We start from the raw sequence: 20,753 nt of genomic DNA, 5'->3' as shown, positions 1-20,753 counted from the left end.
TATTTCCTGAAGAGTTGGACCTACCTTTAAATTTTATTTGGAGGGATATTATGGCTTTGGCGTCGCCATGGCAGTTTTTGGCGTATACTGTGTAGGTTCCAGTGAAGTCGATCTTGGCATTTGGTATTTCTAAGCGATATTCGTGTCCTTGGTCTACACGATGAAAATGAGGGGCATCTCGATAATAATCAGGCTAGAATAGAGAAGATGTATTTGAGGAAATCCAAATACGAGGATATATTGAAAAGTTCTTAGCCTACTATAGAACCGAACAAAATTTCAAGGTCAAAATATTTTATTACTCAACATATTCTCCTCTTTATTGGATACATTTATTACAGCGAACCTGCAACGTCTCTAGACCTTTTAAAAAAAAAATGTTTCTTCTTGCCCTGCAAACCAGACCTCCACAGCTGTTATCACCTCCCCGTTGGAAGAAAATTTACGACCTTTTAAACTTTTTTCAATTGAGGAAAGAGATGATAGTCGAATGGAGCCAAATCTGGTGAATAAGGCGGGTGTTCTAGTAAATCAAACCCTAAATCACGAATTTTTTGCATGGCAACATGAGATTTGTGTGCAGGGGCGTTTTCCTGCAAAAACAAAACAACAGCTTTGGATAGCTTTCCGCTTTTCTCTTTAATTTTTTCCCGTAGAGTGGTCAGTAATGTCGAATAGTAATCTCCGGTTATTGTTCTTCCTTTATCCAAAAAATTAATCATAATTACTCCATGGCAATCCCAAAAAAACTGAAGCAAGAACTTTTTCAGTAGATTTTTGGACACGAAACTTCTTAGGTCTTGGAGAACCAGAGTGTCGCCATTCCATCGATTGTTGCTTCATTTCTGGATCGTAGAAATGTACCCAAGCCTCATCCATAGTAAAAATTCGGTTCAAGAAGTCTACATCGTTTTCAAATCGAGCACAGATCGCACGCGATGCTTGCACGCTTTTGATCAACATTCAAACATTTGGTGATCCATTTTGCAACAATTTTTCTCATGTCCAAATTGACGTGAACTATATGATGAACGTGTTCGTATGAAATATTCAGTGCTTCAGATATCCGTTTTAGCCTAATTCGACGGTCAGATAAAATCATGTCATGAACAGCATCGATATTTTCGGGGACTGACACAGAAACTGGCCTTCCCGATCAGTCATCATCTTCAATGGAAAATTTACCTGTTTTGAAGCTTGCAGTCCAATTTTCCACGGTCGCATACGAAGGACATTGGTCACCAAGGGTATTAAGCATATCTTCGTAAATCTGCTTATCTCTTAACCCTTTTAAATACATGTACTTGATGATGGCTCGATACTCCAATTTTTCGATTTTCACAATTTCGGTGGACATCTTCTTTCTTTTAATTTATTGCGTAACTCTGGTTTACTTTTTTGACCTCAAACTTCATACTGACACTACTTATGAGTTATTGTTCGTTGCTATGGTAACGCAATATTTTTTTCATACATGGAACTGGTCTAGGCTAACTAGAAAAAGGGTTCTTCCTGTTACAAAAACTTTGAAATTAAGGTTCAATATCGAGTAGGGCCAATCAAGTGTGTGAAGTTTGCCGCAATCTCTCACAGACTCTCCATCATTCTCCTCGAATCAGTTCGAAACGCCGTAAGATGCAATCAGCGAGTAACTGTCGGCGAAATCAAAAGCAATTATCCCTCCGCGGAGACGTACCTCAGCGAATCGAGATATTTCACCGATGTCGAAAATCCAGGTGACTGTCCAGCATTTTCATTCTCGCTGACATATGTTGATTTCTATTATAAAGTAATTAGGACCATTAGCCTATTTCTGACGGCCGGTTTTTACGCTAGAAACGCGTGATGTAAGACATTATTGACACTGTTTTCGCGAAAAATCGCTAGAGTTATTTATTGATGGATGACCTATGCACGCGCGCTGAGGAATTTCACTCGCGTCAATCAACAGATCGAATTCTACACCCAAGAGAGCATTTTTTCTCCCATGGGGTGACTGCTACGAGAAGCCCTCTGAGGTTGGCGACAGCATCAGAAAGAAGGCCAGAGTGTTCTTGTGAGGGAACTCAATTGGTGATAAAGTTTTGCAATTGTTATTTTGTCTTATATCACCGTGCCTCCAATTTTTCTTGCGAATTCTGTGGCACCGTGATCACAGATTCGAAACAGATTGACATAAAGTTTCGACTTATATACTGAAGCCACTTTTTTGAATACACACACATTGAGTTATTGAAGATGAAAGATGACAGTGCCCAGGCAACAACTTATATCTCTATTAATTTTTCCTTCCGAAATATCATGAAAAATTATACAAAATATAGAAAATGTAGAGTAGTTTTGGTGATTAATTGTTAGAATATAACTTCAATCCAAAATATGTAGAAGTTAAGATGGATTCCTCGCTGAATTTCGAAGCATATTTGGAAAATTTGCGTCTGACGTTGAAAACTAGGAATAATATCCTGCATAAACTAGCTGGTGCACATGCACATGGGGTGCTGATGCCTGGCTTTGGTGTTTTCGGCTGCTGAATATTATTGCCCCGTTTGGGAAAATTGATGCACAGCTGAATCTTTCTATGAGAATTATTACTGGAACTATTAGATCTTCACCTGTTCAATGGTTACCAGTTCTTTCAAACATTTTACCGCCCTAAATTCGTAGACAGAGTGCAGTCATAAATTCTTGGAATAAATTCCACTCCTCTTACTCCTTTCACGACTTTCCAATTCGCAAAATTGTATGATTCACCCTTACCCTAACCTCTGCTGAATTTGTATCTTATATGCATCCTATAATATAATTATTGTTTGATGTTGAAAATTGGAATGCTCTGTATCGAAAGCTATAGATCCTTAACGAAATTTTCCATTGTACTACTCTAAATTTTCAACAGACACAAGGATATCTATGAACGAAACGCGAGAAAATCATGGCTTCCATACATGGAAACATAAATAATACAGAAACCTGAAAACAACCGATTTCCATTATGGAATAGATTGTGATTTAGAAGGTGTGTGCCAGTTTAATCGTAAAAATTGGGTAATTAATGATTTTCATCAGTTCGATGCTTGTTTCGCAATGCGCGAATTCACGATCTCTTCGAAATATCACGTACCGAAAAATACCTTATGCGCGTAGCGAGATTACGCTTCGGCAAAGGTATTCATTAATATTTATGCCGATTGATGTTGAATTCAATTAGATAAGGTCGTGTAAATGCGTTTGTACGTGTTATGGGACAGCTTCCTTATCAGCGTGACTGCGTGAAGGAATTCCTCAGGAATTCGGTTTTGATATTTGGCATGTGCCTGGAAAATTTCCAGACATTTTTCTGCACTTCGAGCTATTGAGATCGCATCTTTGATAATATATAATAACTTATTTTTTATGTTCTCTCGGGAAGGTTTTGAACGGAACAAGTCACACTTAATGGAAGAAAAATTCAGGATTTCACCGAATCTTATGTGAAAGAAGAGAAATGAACAATTTTCAAAATACTGAAATGCTGATAAGTGATTTAATACTTGGTATTTCCACCCCTTGCGTTAATTACAGCTCGACAACGACGGTTCATACTCCAAATGAGTGATCTTAAAATGTTCTGATCTAATCCTTCCCAGATTTCTCCGAGTTGGATTCCTAAGTCATTAAGAGTAGCTGGATGATTTTCTGAACTTCTCAGCTTTCTATTGAGGTTGTCCCAAACCTGCTCAATCGGATTGAGATCTGGACTTCTTGCTGGCCATTCCATTCGAGAGACTTCAACCTCTTCAAGGTACTCCTGAACGATGCGCGCACGATGGGGTCTGGCATTATCGTCCATAAAAATGAAATTTTCACCAATATATGGGGCAAATGGCACTACATGCTCTTCAAGAATGTTCCTTATATACTTATCAGCATTCATAGCTCCATTATCAACGACCACTAGGTCTGTGCGAGCAGTCAAAGATATTCCATCCCATACCATAATCGATCCTCCCCCGAAACCAGTAGTATTCAGGAAATTGCACTGAGCATATCTTTCATGTGGACGTCTGTATACAAGGGAACGTCGATCACAATGGTAGAGGGAGAATCTAGACTCATCTGTGAAGAGAACTCTTTTCCAATCGGCCTCTTCCCAATGGATATGCTCTCTCGAAAAATCCAAACGCGCCCTTCGATGGGCTGGGGTAAGAGCTGGGCCTCTTGCCGCGACACGAGGCCTTAAATCATATTCTCTGAGGCGATTTCTTATTGTTTGAGTGCTAATTTGCACCTCATGAGTTTGCTCAAGCTGAATTTGAAGGAGGCGAGCGGTTGCAAACCGTTGTCTCAACGAAGAAACTCTCAAGTAACGTTCTTGAATGGCAGTTGTTACCCGTGGCCTACCGTGGTCTACCCTGTCCTGGTCTTCGGACATTCATACCTGTCTCCCTGAATCGCTGCAACATTCTGGACACACTTGTATGGGAAACTCCAAACCTTTCTGCAATTCTTGTGTATGTCCACCCTTCTTCTCGCAAAACTACCGCTTGGGCACATTCCTCTTGGGTCAAATTGCGTGTTTCGCGTTGCATAGCGATCGAGTGTAGAAATTGATCGAGAACAACTGATTTTAGAATGGAGCCAATACATTCAAAATCTGATAATATCATCTTTTTTTATTTCTGCTGGGAAAAAACATCTGTATTGAAGAAAACCGTTGAAAGTGGATAACATATGCATGCATAATTCTGATAAAAATAATTATCATTGAGAACACCATCAGTTGTAGAATAAATTTGAGATTTCCATAATGTGCGTCAATTTTTTTGCGCAGTGTACAATGAAGGATGAGATGTAACCTCGAATTGACTCTTTTTTTCTGAAAAATCATGTATTTTGTTTGTGACATTTTTTATGGTTTTTCACTAGCCTGTATCTTTTAAACCGAGCCGATTCGGAAAAAATGGTAAAGGAAAAAAGTGTTTCTTTTGACCTCAAGAATCTACTGTTAAAATATTTGTACGAGTCAAAGACTCACCCTTTATGTTAGTCCACGATTCCCTCATACATCACGCATTATGAACCCTCATGTTTAAGTTCTCCCATCATGACCTCTCAAAACAACATTATCTCCGAGCAAACAGCCTGGCTTATAAGGAGAAGATCGAATTAATCAATATGTATAGTTAAAATATCTCTCTATCTGGGCGTGTACTCAAACTGTCTGCCCGTTTATATATTTGCATTCGAAGCGATGAGATTCAGCAAATGTCAATACGCGTTATATCTTCGGACGGTTCATTAGTAGCTGTCAATTATTGGTGAATATTTCTTGTATGCTTCGAACGGCAATATCAATAAGCGGATGAGATATATACGCGCCCGTTTTATGGGCGTTACTTGGTGCCGAGGGCTAAGGTCAATCGAAAGGTTTCAAGACATGTGAGCTACATGCAAAACAGGAAAACAATGAATGCTATGATATTATAATCGATAGGAATTTATCCCATGGTGCACCACAAGGATATACCCTTGACCAGGTCCCAGGTTAGATGGCGTTATGCTTTCTTATAACAGTATTCTCTTAATGTTAGTATTCAATCAATTAAACTAGTTTTCTAGTTGGGGGTTTCAGCTGGAATAGCCCGGTACCTTGGCAACTGTCATTTTTTGACAGATGAGAACAACAATTTGGTTGGCCATGGAAATTTGACACACTCCACCCTGTATACTATACAGGGTCAAGAACTAAGACAGATAAGTCTATGTATATCGACAATTTGGTTTCAAATCCAAGAATGTAACAAAAATGTCGCCATCTTCGGACTTCCTGTATACCGGGTGGCTCACCCCAGACGCGGTGCCCATTTTGAGGGAGTAAATAAAGATATTTTGGAAATCTTTTCTTGTGGTTTGTTCGAAAGCACAATTTAAAATTACTGTCATATTTACAGGGTCTTCGAAAACAAATATATAGACCAATGTTACATTTTTTAAATATAACTCTCTGTATTTGACCTCAAAAACGGAATGGCAAGCTCAAATTATGATGATTTTCTTCAGATCACTTTATATTTATACCTTAGAAGGACCATTTACGAGATAATGGCGAAAATGGTTTACTAGTTTTGAATCAAAAATTGCTCAGAAACTACATATCAGGTTTAGATGTGTGAACATTTTATGAATAAAGTTTCGAAATTAATTTTTACGTTCAACGAGATATAGAAATACCGGGTGTGCCATTTGAAATAAGAAAGTTTTAGACGGTTATTTGTAGTCGATGTTTGAGAATTAATTATTAATACTCTGTATATTACCGAGTTGAAATTTTCTTTTATATGTAAAAGTAGCCAACTTGTCTACTCGAAAAAATTCTGTCTGTATCGCTGGCTTAACTAGTTTCTTCATTAATTGCTATTCAAAAAAACTCCATTTTTCGCCATTATCTCGTAAAGGGTGCTTCTGAGGTATAAAGGGATCTGAAGAAAATCATCATAATTTGAGCTTGCCATTCCGTTTTTGAGGTCAAATATAGGGTGTTAAATTTAAAAAAGTGTAACTTTGGTCTATATCTTTGTTTTCGAACACCCTGTATATATGAAAATGATTTTAAATTGTGCTTTGGGACATCCTACACACACCACAAGAAAAGATTTTTGAAATATTTTCATTTACTCCCTCAAATGAGCGCCACTGGGGTGGACCACCTGGTATACAGGGTGCTTCATTGGTTAGCTCAGTGACCTGAGCTAGAGCTACCCTAGGCGAGTCCAAAAAACCCATATATGATAGGTCTAATAAATTCCTTAACCCAGATATAGGGTGCTTCTTGAATTCACCTAAAATTTCAATTTCTCATAACTTTTGAACCAACCAGTATAGTCGGCTGATATTTGGAATATATGATTCACTTGCACAGGTCGATAGATTCACATTTAAATTTTCAACAAATTCCAGGTCCGTAATTGAAAAATATGGGACATCTTCCAAGCAGGGATTCAACACCCTGTATATCAAAATTTTTTGATTTGCTGGAGATATTTGAAAAGAGCAGAAAATTTTCAATGAGTTTCAGTAGATTTCATTGTCCCACACGTCCTTTTGCTCAAAGGAAACTTCAGGGAAAGCGTAGTGAGAAATGTTTTCTTTGCTTATTTTGGTTACAAATCGTACTAAGACAATCTGTTCTGTTTTTGAAGTGAGATTTTAGTGAGCAAGACACTCAGTTCGCAGTTTGATCACAAATCGGAAGATGTATGGTGAATACATGAAGCACCCTGTATCTCGGTTATGGAATTGATTAGATGTATCATATATGGGTTTTTTGGACTCGCCTAGCTCAGGTTACCGTAATGTTCATTTACCAATGAAACACCCTGTATATAAATGAAAAAAAATTTAGGATTGCTCATTGTTGGGCCTATTGTTTGAAAAAAAATCATATTTATTAGCTCGTACAGTAACGAAATGATCACGTACGCGCCCCTTGGTCAACCTTTAGAAGAAGAAAGAAGAAGCTGCTACCTGCTTGCATTTTAACCCTTTCAAATTCAGAATGAATGATCGAAAAACCCATCCGAATGAAGGGACAACGATCCGTGTTCTCTCTCCTTCTGCGGCCTTGCTCGAAAAGTCTCGCTTTTTTCCATCTGATATATACCTACGTAATTAAGGAACGAACAAGACTTTCGAGTGTCTGGCGCCTGAAAGGAACTGCTCTCAAAGTCGAAACGCAGGCATTTACACGGTCTCGGGTATAATAAAATCAAGAACTAGTTGTGTAAGACATTTTCATGAGCAAATGCAGGACGGAGCGAAACAGATGGCCCGTGTGAAAGATCATGGATGTTTACATTATGGAAATGCCTCCTTGGATAATAATTTATTTCACGCATGACCACATCCTGTTCAGAAAGCGTTTCTTATAATTGGAGGAATGTTTGGGGTTTAATAAGGTATTATGGAGCGGGCTTTATGGTGATGGAGTGCACTGGGAGGCGGGATTTTCATAAATAGCAGTAAATATCCGGCAGAGAGAAAATTAATTGTTATCAGTGGAAAAGTGGCCTATGTTAATGTGATAAATTAGCGGTGAAATTGTTGAATTACGAGGTGGCTTGGGTACGATACGAATCATTGGAAATTAGTCATTTTCGGAGGAATCTTGTTATTAAAAAAAATTATTGGGAAAGCTTCCAGGGTGATTTGCAGACATATATTCTGTGTCCTGATGGTTCGCTTAGAAAAAAGAGATATTTTTGAGAAACTGATATACAATAGCTTCCTCAAGCCACTATATGAAGGGGAGAATAGTATATAACATTACTAGCAAGGTAAGAGGGTTTTTACTGGCGAATGGAGAATATAACTCAGTTATCTGGCAAAACAAAAATAGTGTGATTGGGGTAACTGAAGATGTTATGTTGGTTTACTTGAATCAACTATCAGCTAGATTCAGCCCTCATACTTTATGGGCAAAATGGTCTATGCTGAAAAGCTGCTTGGAAATGACAGAAAATGCCCCTGTTCGCAGGTTTGTTTTCCTTGGAGAATTTATTGAAAAATATGACGTTTAGGTGTCATTTGCAGATTTCAAAAGGTAATAGCGTTTCTGAAACGAAAAAATGAACTTTATACGACAAAAAAAGCCAAGGTATTGAGTAAAGAAGAGGCTGAACAATTTCTTTTGCATGCTCCTGATGACTAGTGGTTGCCGGCGAAAATTGTAACAATATTTGGGACTTTTGGATGTTGTCGATGTGACGAAATTCTTTCCTTAAACATGAATGATGTAGAAGATACGGGAAAATACGTTATTCTGACATTGCGGCAATCAAAAAATTTAACAACAAGAAGATTCACCATAACCGATGATGGCTGCAGCTTCAAGCCCTGCATGTTATACAGAAATATGTAAATTTTCGGCCTCCTGGAACAGAAAGCCTAAGATTTTTTTGACATACCGACATGGAAAGTGCATTTCTCTTAATGCTGGCCAGCACACTATTGGTGGTGTCCCAAAGCAAATAGCGAAATATTTAGGTTTAAAAAACCCAGACTTATACACCGGCCACTCATTTCGCAGAACTGGAGCCACTATGGTTGCGGATTCGGGCGGAGATATTTTAGCACTAAAGCGTGCAGGAGGGTGGAAGAGCACCGAAGTTGCGATGAGTTATGTCGATGGTTCGGTCAACAAAAAAATCGAAATGTCTAGCAAATTATTTGGTAGTAAGGAGAGTACAAATAAACTGCAGTCCTCGAGTTCAGCAGTTTCTGAGTCAACAGATGGTTCATCATCATCAGTATCAACTCTTTCATCATCGAAAATCTGTTTTACTGGAAATAACAATTGTACCATGATTTTCAACATATATGACGATAAAACAAAATTTTCTAATGTAAATAATACTACTAACTGGTAAAAATTTTCTTGACTAATATTGTGTTTTTGGAAACTGACGTTCACAAATGAGAAACAAATAAAGTTTTCTACAGCTTAGTGAGTTCGATAGTGGGCATACACGAGGTCGTCCAAGCTGTTGATTAAACGGATAGCATCCTTAGTGGCCTTGGCTGTTACCATGGAGTATCCAGGCACGGTTTTCCCATATAAATGGTTCTAAATCCAGCCAGCTCTGGACACTGGCTTCTCGTCCACAGAGCCTACAAATCTCATCTTCTGACTTTCCCATTTGGTAAAAATGATATTTGTACCGACAGTGTCCTGTCAGTAGTTCCACCATCACCCGAAGCTCAGCTCGTGACAGCTTCAGCAACTTTTTGATGTAGATCGGTGAAATCATCTCGAATTTCTTCGACTGAGTGAGTCCAGGAGTGTTTCTCCAGAGGGTTATTCTGTTGTTCAACTCCCATTATTGAATCGCTGTTATAAGGCTTTATCCAATATTCAGACTATAGGCAGTATACGAAGGCGGTTCACAGCAAAGGAAAATACAAAAAACAGAGTGGAAAGATATTCCTATGTTATTCGGTCACATGACCTCAGAGATGACGTAGACAATGTCATGTCCATAGATAAAACAGAAAATAAAAGTTCAGTACATGACATATTTGACAAAAAACAGAGAGAAATCAAAACGTCCAACTATAGAACGAAGCTCAGGAACAAAAACGCACGAACAAACTCTCTCAAACCGCACTTACAGCCCGCATCAGAAGCCCGAACACACAACCAATTCGCGGACACGCGAGACTGGTTAAAGCATTACCACTGAGGTCTTTCAGTCTTTCAGTCTTTCAGGGACGAACTAAACGCGAACTTCGCGAACCCTACGGGCACAGCGCCAAACCACGCGGTTGAACTGCTTATGTATGATGCAGCCACCCCTCAGTGCGGTATGGATAATGTCACCAATGTCCGCATCTGTAGCGCCAACCATCTTGATGATATTGCGGTTTTCAGGGAATCACCCTCCTATAGCTCCCACAATCAGTGGAAGCACCTCTATGATCTTACCCGGGTGAAGTTCCTCAACTTTCTCTAGGAAGGTGGGAGTGGAGTATATGGCTTTCTTAACTGCATAAGCCATGCTTAAAGGCTCTGGGCACTCCCAGCTCACTGAGACGTCGCATACAATGACGTGCTGATCTTTAATTAGCAGAAGGTCGGGCTTTAAAAGTTTCCCTTCTCTGTCCCTAATCCTGGGCTCTCTCGTCACCTGGCAGCCGTTCTTTATCGCTATATCCTCAAGGCGATAAGCGACGTAGTTGTGCCTAGTTATTCTTTCCCAGTGCATGACACTGCACTTTTGCAGGATGTGTGAGAGTCACTCACGTTGCTAGCATCCTGCCCGGCACACGGCTTCTGGTCCTTGGTTCCACGGAAAGCCAGCAGTTGGTAAACATTTTGACCGCAGCTGTATTGCCCGTACATAGTCCTCACCTGACCAGTGTCTGGGAGGTTTATTAATGTACGTGTTGCACATCTTGTGTTTCTTAAGTGCATCCTGTACAGTGCCATAGTAAGATTGATGGAGTTCACTGGCCCTATTAGCGACCTTCATGGTAGTGGTGGCGTTTGGCGGTTTTATCATTCTGGCCACCCTGTTCATCCAGATTGAGGAGCTCTCCACGATGCGAAGGTTCCACCAAGATATTATATTGGTCTTTTCCAAGCCCAAAGAAAGGCTCAGATCCAGCAGGTGTTAACCTTGATGATCTTCTTGCAAGTTCATCGGTTTTTTCATTTCCTTCAACACCACAATGCCCTGGCACCCATAGTAGAGTCATTTTATTGCCTCTGGCCAGTTGCTTGATGGTATTACGGCACTCCCATACTCCCATATCAGCAGAGATTCCTGGCAGTTTGATTCCAGGGACCTCAGCTTGGTCATGCTGTCCGTGGTGATATAGATTTGCGCCCCTTTGAGGTCCATTTCAAGACACTCCTGAGCGCATACGTAGAAAGCTAGTGTCTTGGTCTGTGAAATAGAGGGTTCATTTCCCAGGGCTTTAGAGATCCTCAATTTAGGTCCATATACGCCAATGACGGTGCCCCTCTCTGATTTTGATCCAACGATTTCGCCTTAATGAAGTAGAGAAATTTTGCTCGCTTTTTCACATTCACAACCAAGACGGCTACTTATCCGGGTACTGAATGCACTCAAAGCTTCTTGTCTCTCAGAAGTCTCAATATTTCCAAAAATATAGCCATCCCATCAAGTTTGAGACCAGTATTTGGCTCTGAAATAACGTTGCGAAGGTTCTAACAACATATGGGCATAATCTGGCCGATTGTTCCGGATCCCAGAAAAAATATTCGAAATTTACACAATATTTTTCTTTGTATCGGTAAATTACGACCAAGTGCCGAGTTTTTTCATCGTTTTACGCATGTCGAAGAAAAATACAAATGTTTATAACTTCGAAGGCGTTGAGCGGTTTTTTCGGCCTATGGGGACCCTTAACCTTCCTTTCCCAAGCCCTCTTCTTCGAAACTTAGAACTTTCAATCAAATTCTTCATAATTCAGTTGCAGACAATGGTTCCAGACAATTTTCAGCACAAATTTCGAAAAGAACAGCTTAGGAGGTCCAGTACTCTTCTCTCAGCCTATGCTTCCTTCAAGTGGTCAATGTAACACACAAAAATCGATTCGACTTGTTGATAAAATTTGTAAAATTCGATATTGCTCAATCAAACTGGACGTCTGGATGCAACTCAAGCCTCCTCTGGGCGTGGACCACGAGGAGGATGATCAATTAACGGATACCCGCGTAATGAGAATTCCAAATGTACCTACGATACTAACGTTACCGTTAAAGCTATTTTAGTCGCGGTTCTACGAGAAATCTGCCCACTCGCTCATCTTTGTTATATATTACGAGAACAGGTCGCGGTGTCGAATCCGAATTATCTGGTTTTCTGAGTCATTCGCGTACAAGACGACCTTGCAAGGTTTATTTAATGCTTTCATGGAACTCCGGTATTCTTAGACCGATTTTTTTTTTTTTTTTGATTCTCGATGCTTACAGAATCGGTTATCGGTCGAACTGTGCTAGGCCGATGAACGAATGTGAAGAAATTGGAGAGCTTATTATACGGATGGCGTATATATAACCTCCATATATAGATGCCAGCAAATCGATTCCTCAAACAAAGACCTCAGGAAGATGAACCAAGAAAGACCCTGTATATACGATTGAACAAATCAATGCGATTTACGGGAAAATTACGAATTAAACAGAAAGAAGAATAATGTGGAACCACCATCCAAACTGCTCTACAAGAGTTAGGGATATCGTATTCAATCGTTTTCAAAAGTATGTAACCTTCGAGAAAATCGCTGTAAAATCGTTTAAAACTCAATAACAACTTGAATCGATCCAATAAAAATCAGTATGAGACATTTCGTCAATCTGGTCGCGTTTGGTTCTTTGCATATGCTTCATGAATGTTCTTAATTTGAAATGAAGTCAGTTTAACAACGGCTTCGATTTGAAAAGAATTTTCTGAAAATGCCAAGACGTAAATTAACAAACGTTGAGACTAATAGGGCTATCGGAATGCTACAGGGTAGCCTAACTCAGGTTGTTGTAGCGGAAAGGCTGCAAGTCAGCCAAAGTGTGATATCTCGACTTTGGAATAGGTTCAGGGAGACAGGTTCCGTGTTGGAAAGACCAAGGCTTGGTGGGCGACGAAAAACAACACCTGCTCATGATCGTTTCATCACCGTTTCGGCGAGAAGAAACCCTACATCTACGTGTAGAATTCTACGGAATACTCTTCAAAATGCAGATTTTCCAAGTTTCCATCGAAACCATCAGACGACGTTTGAGGAAGGTAAATCTAGGTTCTAGACGTCCATTAAGAGGAGTTACATTAACACGTGACCAGCGTCAAAGACTGAAATGGGCAAGGCAACATATCAATTGGAACGATCAATGGCGTAGTGTCCTTTTCACTGATGAATCCAGATATGGACGATTTTCAGATTCTCGAAGAATGAGGGTATGGACAATCCCACGTTATCCTCGCTATGTCCAAGAAGTCCATCCATTCCGAGGGGTTAGTGTTATGTTATGGGCCGGGATATGATTCAACGGGGGCACAGATCTACACATTTGTCCTGGGAATATGACCGCCTCACACTATAGGGAGCATGTTATTGACAATGTTGTGCCAAATTTTCACGCTGCTATTGGTGAAACTTTCCAATTTCTAGACGATAAGGCTAGACCGCACCGTGCAGCCATAGTTGAGAATTCGCGCGAGGAGCTTGGTATTCTACATTTACCAATACCTCCGCACTCACCAGATTTGAATTGCATAGAACATGCATGGGATATGCTCCAAAGAAGATTAGATAATCATCAACCTACCCCAGAATCCTTAAATGATCTGAGAGAGCTTCTGCCCCGTTTATGGAACCAAATTCCTCAAGAAATGTTCAACAACCTCGTGTGTAGTATGCAAAGAAGATGTCAAGCTGTTATTGATGCCCGTGGAGGCCATACATTGTATTGATAGTCTTAAAATGCTTGAATTCTCTGGGAATAAAATTTCGTTATCTTACTCGATTTTCCTTAACCACCCTATATACGCTGCAGACCTACAGGCTAAAATTAATTTGCAACTTGAAATCATATTAATATGAATTTTCATCACAAAAATCTTATTTTAACTATATTTTTTTGCAATTTAAGTCATCCCTAATTCATGTGGAGCAGTTTATTCACTGATTCATTAACATTAGGTGTTCTGTTTCCTATCTTCATTTGTTTCTGGTCATCTAAAACAGATTCTAATAGAAAATTTGGAAAAACTGCTTCTTCCAAGAAATTTCCATCTTACTTTTTCAAGCGGAGAATGAACAGCAATGACAACGAAGTATGGAAAAATACTACAAAATATCGCGATGTGTTACATAATAATTGTATGAATTTTCTCGAAAAAGCAGTCCACATCATAAACGATAATTTACGATTACAGATAACGCGTCTCGCGCGAATTTTCATAATATTTATTGTTGTTCATCAGAAACAACGCAACAACGTGTTCAATTTCCTTTTACGGCAAAAGCAATTTCGCAATTCCCCCAGTCCGATCGAATTTATTCGAATGCGACTCGGCACACTGAGATTTTCCACTGAAAATAGCCATCGTTGTTAAAAAGAAAGTAGGAGAACATAGTCTCCCCGGCGTAATCAGATGCAGGATCTCACGACCTCTTTTTCGCAGCTATCATAACAAAGGATTAACATCGGAATGTTGAAATTCAACGCAATTAAAGCGGATATCCAACACATGTTCACTTTGTTCGTAAATCTGGTAACATAAGCTCTTCTTGATGTTCTCATGATGCGTTAGTCCATCTGATACAAATCCACCAACAACCGAAAAATAGAAAAGTAGAACGAGTTTTCGAGAACATGAAAATTATTACGCAGGTGCTTTGTTTTCTTTGTCTAAACCCCCGTGACCTTGTGTAACGGTCATATAATCGATACGCCACTACTAATGGACCCAGTTCTGTCAAATGAACTTGACTTTTCCACCTTCTACGTCATCGCCCTTCCAATCGTCTTTGAACTGAATTGCAACTTCTTTCTAAACATACTCTTGATTATCACAGAATGGTAGTCTTATTTTACCATAAGTGACATTGACTCTTCAGTAAACATAACGTTTGCTGGGCCATGTGGCTTCTATTCTGACTATTCACTAACAAGCAATATAGAGATACGTAAGTTTTAGTGAAAAATGAAATGATGAGTGAAACTAAAGCGACTTGGACTAATGCCAATGGAAATGATAAATCTGAATCTGAAACCGTAACTGCGAAAGCAGCAGTAAAAGGAAAAAGCAGCAGCATTCACCAATGGAAGTTAGTGGTAGATGTAGCAATACTGACGGAAAAAAATGCTGTTATCCTTTCGAAATTCAGGTGGACGCACAGTGGTCCGAAACCCCGAAAAGCTGCCCGAAATTCCAAAAAAAAAAAATGTTTGTTCTAGGGACTTCCAATAGTCTAGGTTTAGACGCTGAATCTATTGCGAGCAATTTCGAAAGCCTATTTTCCTTAGTTCAGATTTTCATCTCAGAAATCGTCGTTCTAAGATGCAAATTGCCTAACTCACAAAATGACAGTTTTGCAGGAGAGCTAAAAAACTTTGTAAATTTGAATGTTTATTAGAAGCAAACCAAATTTAAATATGTTTCAGCATTTCCTGTCTTTAAATTTAGAACTTGGGCCGCTGTCTGATCATTGGTTTGTGCGTTTGTCACTAGAAGACACTAATACCTTTGTTTTCATCAAAAATGATGAATTTGCATCTTAGAACGACGAAATGGCTTTTTTCAATAATTGAAAATTCCAATCTGCGTATCTCCTGTTATATTCGTCTGATCAAGTTGGGATTTCCGGTTATATAATCAGCGTTGCCTAGGCTTCCACCTAGCACAAAAACTCGATTTCGAAAATTTCGATTTTTTGTGTAAAAATGAGCAAGGGGTAGAACCCCCTTAAAATGACCTATTTGCTACTCTGTCTGAAAATCAGGATGTTCTATTACTGTCTCAGGATATGGACTGCATGGAATTTGTATCGAAGATTCTAGAAAACCAAACAGTTAATGATTCAATAGAGAATTGCACTCCAGGGAGCTCTTCGAAGTCAACTCGAAAATGAAAAGTGGAAAAACAAAAAAAAAATTATTTCCTCCCGAACAGGGCCAGATATTCGAAGTTTTTGTGGGAAAATATTGGTTTTCGCACACGCTGAATCAATTGCGAGCAATTTCGAGAGCCTGTCTCCCTTCGTTTAGATTTTCATCTTCGAAATAGCATTTTTCAAAAATTGCAAATTTCACTTGAGAATTCGTCAAGACCGAACAGTTGCGCCGAGATGGATGAAACCTTGAGATGTATCACGAAAAGAGTTGCTCTTTCAAAATATGTATCACATTTAGATCTACGATAATTTTTCTGGAAAATACGCGACTCGAAAGTTGACCTTCGAAAAATTCCCAAAAAATATGGGGTCAGTTAAAGCTTCCTCAAGACCGAACGGTTATTCCAAGATGGATGAAATTCTCAAATTTATTGGAAGAAGAGTTGCTCTTTCAGAATATGTATCACATTTCAATCTACGGTTACTTTTATTGAGATATAAACGACTCGAAAGCTGAAGTTTGAAAAATCCTGAAAAAGATGGGTTCAGTTAAAAATTCGTCAAAACCGAGCTGTTGCGCCGAAATGGATGAAATTCCCAAATTTATCACAAGAAGATTTTCTCTTTCAGAATATGTATCACATTTAGATCTACGATAATTTTCCTGGAAGATACGCGACTCGAAAGTTGACCTTCGAAAAATTCCCAAAAAGATGGGCTCAGTTAAAACTTCCTCAAGACCGAACGGTGGTGCCATGATGGATCAAATTCTCAGATTTATTACTAGAAGAGTTGCTCTTTCAGAATATGTATCACATTTAGATCTACGACAATTTTTCTGGAAGATACGCGACTCGAAAGTTGACCTTCGAAAAATTCCCAAAAAATATGGGGTCAGTTAAAGCTTCCTCAAGACCGAACGGTTGTGCCAAAATGGATGAAATTCTCAAATTTATTAGAAGAAGAGTTGCTCTTTCAGAATATGTATCACATTTCAATCTACGGTTACTTTTATTGAGATATAAACGGCTCGAAATTTGAACTTTGAAAAATCCTGAAAAAGATGGGTTCAGTTAAAAATTCGTCAAAACGGAACTGTTGCGCTGAGATGGATGAAATTCTCAAACTTATTACTACAAGAGTTGCTCTTTCAGAATATGTATCAGATTTAGATCTACGAAAATTTTCCTGGAAGATACGCGACTCGAAAGTTGACCTTCGAAAAATTCCCAAAAATATGGGGTCAGTTAAAACTTCCTCAAGACCGAACGGTTGTTCCGAGATGGATGAAATTCTCAGATTTCTTACTGAAAGAGTTGCTCTTTCAGAATATGTATCACATTTAGATCTTCGATGATTTTCCTGAAAGATACGCGACTCGAAAGTTGACCTTCGAAAAATTCCCAAAAAGATGGGGTCAGTTAAAACTTCCTCAAGACCGAACGGTTGTGCCAAGATGGATCAAATTCTCAGATTTATTACGAGAAGAGTTGCTCTTTCAGAATATGTATCACATTTAAATATACGATAATTTTCTTGGAAGATACACGACTCGAAAGTTGACCTTCGAAAAATTTCCAAAAAGTTGGGCTCAGCTAAAACTTCCTCAAGACCGAATGGTTGCGCCAGGACGCAAGTACCAACGGCGACAATAATAAATAAGACACAATTATACCATGCTTTCATGAACATCAAAAAAAATGTATGTCTGAAAGTAAATATTGCAAATCTAGATTCCAATTTTAGTTTCAACATTAAGTTAATCAAAGATATTTCAAAATTTCTTTCAATTTAAACCGATTCCAACTTCCATATGCATAAAAAACATCCTCAAAAACACCAGTCATTATTTATTCCTCATACATCTCTGCTATCGCATTAATTTCGAATAAAAAAATCACTTTTTCAGTTTTTTTCCCATTTTCCGGCGGCTTTTAACCTAACTTCCTGATTGACGTTTCCCTGACAGATGGTCCGGCGATCTCCACATGGAAACGAAATGAAATAATTGTCCGTCCTCTCGCGCATTTCATCGATCAAAAAGAACCCCCGACCAGCGAAATTCAAAGAACGCGGCCTCAAAATTATATCTGCAATAAATAAAATCACCGACAGTCGTTTCTCGATCTTAACTGCCACTGATTGCTCACTGGAAAAAAATCGGCCATTATTCCCAATTTATTTGATGGCTCAAAGAACGAATCGCATCGCCTTAAATTGCGGATAATGGCCGAATGCTCGGCCGTCTTGATGCCTCTACGTCGATCGGTTTCGAAACGACAATTTTTTTTTTTTTTTGGCGAATCGCGACGAAAATATTACAATACATTTTTATGTATGTTATATTGTTTGTACATAAGCTTAATGCGCTTATAAGGGGACCTTTATGACGGCTTCATCGGCGTCGCCAACACAATGGGCATGTTTGGCGTTTTTCGATTGGCCCCTTTTCGCAGTCACTCCGAATATGACTTTTTTATCCGTCCTTCGAGTCGAGTCGAACGAACAAGTTCTGCAAAATGTTTGAAGGGTGTTTTCGAAGGCGAGGCGTCTTTTTGACAGAAGGTAGAACTCATTAAAATAAGTCGTTTAACCACAAATTGTCTAGATAAAATACCCAAGATGACTGAGATACAACCCCTAGAAGTTCGACAAAATTTCATTGAATTTCAAGTACGGGACTGTGGAAGGTGACTCCGCCATCGCAAAAACAAATGAAAACATAAACAAATGGCTGGACAATGAATGGTTCAGTACCAAGTTCATCGGATTAGATGCATCAAGTCACTTTTGCGAGAATCTTAGAGTCATTCGGGGCAACTGTGCGCACTTTTGCCTTTCAAGCCATACGCTGTTTCAAATGTTGAAGCTAGGAAAATTAAACCATATTCATAAGATAGAGAATTTCCTAATCTATAAGAAAACATCAAAAAGCAAACAAACACAAACGTTTTCTTTTCGCAAAAAAGAATTTAATAGAGAAAGTCGGAGTGCGTTCACATGCCCCGTATTGCGGGTAAGTGTGCGCACCCTCACGGGGTAAGTGAACGCAGTGCTTAGTAAACCACACAATCAAAACAAATTACAAAATAATGTCATCAAAATGTTACAATATTAGAGAAATGCTGTTTATTGTCAATATAAAAGCGCCTTTTTACAAGCAGTGCATTATTGATCGTGCCACAATTCTTGGTGAACACAACACTTGATACATTCACCTGTTGGTGGCTCTTCATATTTTTCCGAACAAATAGGACAATATTGATCGAGTCTTAACCAAGAAAATCAACAATGTCATAATTTATTCCTCACTGAACTAATGCCCATATAATGAATCTATGCGCACACTTACCCGCGCACACTTTCCCCAGTAAGCCAAAATTTGAATTGACGTTCTTATAGAGTTGAGCAGCCTAAAATTTTTTATTATATATTTAGATTAATATGCCCATGATCGAATGAAATATTGTTTAACACTGAGGGACTCGGAACTTGGACCTGGCAGAATGTGCAGAGATGCTAAAAATTAACAAGAAAAATAGTGAATTTGATTGATTGCAAATAAAAAGTTAAAGAAACGTGGCACGGCGCACTCCTATGAAAAACTAATATGGCGATTCTGCGCCCTTGCTTCACCCAATTGAACCCCTCTTTCATACATTGCTTAGTCGAGATATACGCACTGCGCACACTTACCCACACAGATTACAGTAATCTGTGCTTACCCACTGCGCTCAGTTACCTCTAATCGTTGTATCGTGCAATTTGGGGTGAAAAAAATTTAGAAAATCGAAACAGTTTCTTGAAAGTGCTTATGTTAGTTATGTTCCAAAAATGCTATGAATGTTCCCCATTTCATCCCATTTTTATGATTGTTTTAATGTTCGAACAAGAAGTTTGTGATGCCCATTGTGAAAAAATTCGTGAATAATTCAGACGAATTTTATTAGTGAGATTTTGAAGTATTATTCTATTTTTTACACTTGTGTCCTAAGTCTCTTCTGTCAGTTGGTATCGAAATGAGCCATTTCATGAAATCGTGTAAGTTACTAAAAATAATGAGAAAAAATCGGCAATCATAAGTTTCCATTTTCATTAGCACGTAAATATCGAACGAGCCAGTATCCTGAACGAAGCCACATGGCCGAATCAGGAGATAAGTTTTTTTCCACTGCTTTGCTATAATTCGGCTAACAAACGGTCTAGGGTCGTATTAGGATCTATTTCAGTAATCATTTTCAATTTTTTTTCAACTTTGTCATTTTGAAAGTTTCGTATAGGTGATTTTTGGTGAAACGCTTCATTTTGACCAGTTCTACCCTCTGTTGAAAAAAACGCCTCACCTTCAAATACACCCTGTATATCAGCAACGACAAATTTGGAATTATTACTTGAAAAATGAACACTTCTGTATTGACACACTACAAGTAGTATTGCGGAAGATATTTATAAAACATTTTTGAAATATAAAGTGAAAATACGTCACTTTTCAAATTTTCCAAATCAATGATTTGGAGACCTAGTGGATTTTGAAGATGAGATGATAGAAATACGAAAAGGTTCTATGATGCATGCACTTTCATCGATGGGGAAAGCGTCTACAAGTTTCTAAAAATGTAAAAAAATTCGTCAGTTGT

The 20,753-nt window shown here is 38.7% G+C and overlaps 1 protein-coding gene across 1 annotated transcript in view; it reads right to left on the bottom strand.

Moving 5' to 3' along the window:
• LOC123307648 overlaps positions 1–20,753 on the bottom strand; it is a 141,316-nt gene that overhangs the window by 51,344 nt on the left and 69,219 nt on the right. The window contains exon 20 of the mRNA XM_044890045.1: positions 25–193. Within this exon, the coding sequence (XP_044745980.1) occupies positions 25–193 (169 nt within the window). The remainder of the gene's footprint in view (positions 1–24; positions 194–20,753) is intronic.

Source organism: Coccinella septempunctata, chromosome 1 (assembly GCF_907165205.1).
Source record: "Coccinella septempunctata chromosome 1, icCocSept1.1, whole genome shotgun sequence".
NCBI classification, from domain to species: domain Eukaryota; kingdom Metazoa; phylum Arthropoda; class Insecta; order Coleoptera; family Coccinellidae; genus Coccinella; species Coccinella septempunctata.
This window is presented reverse-complemented; position numbering and strand designations above follow the sequence as displayed.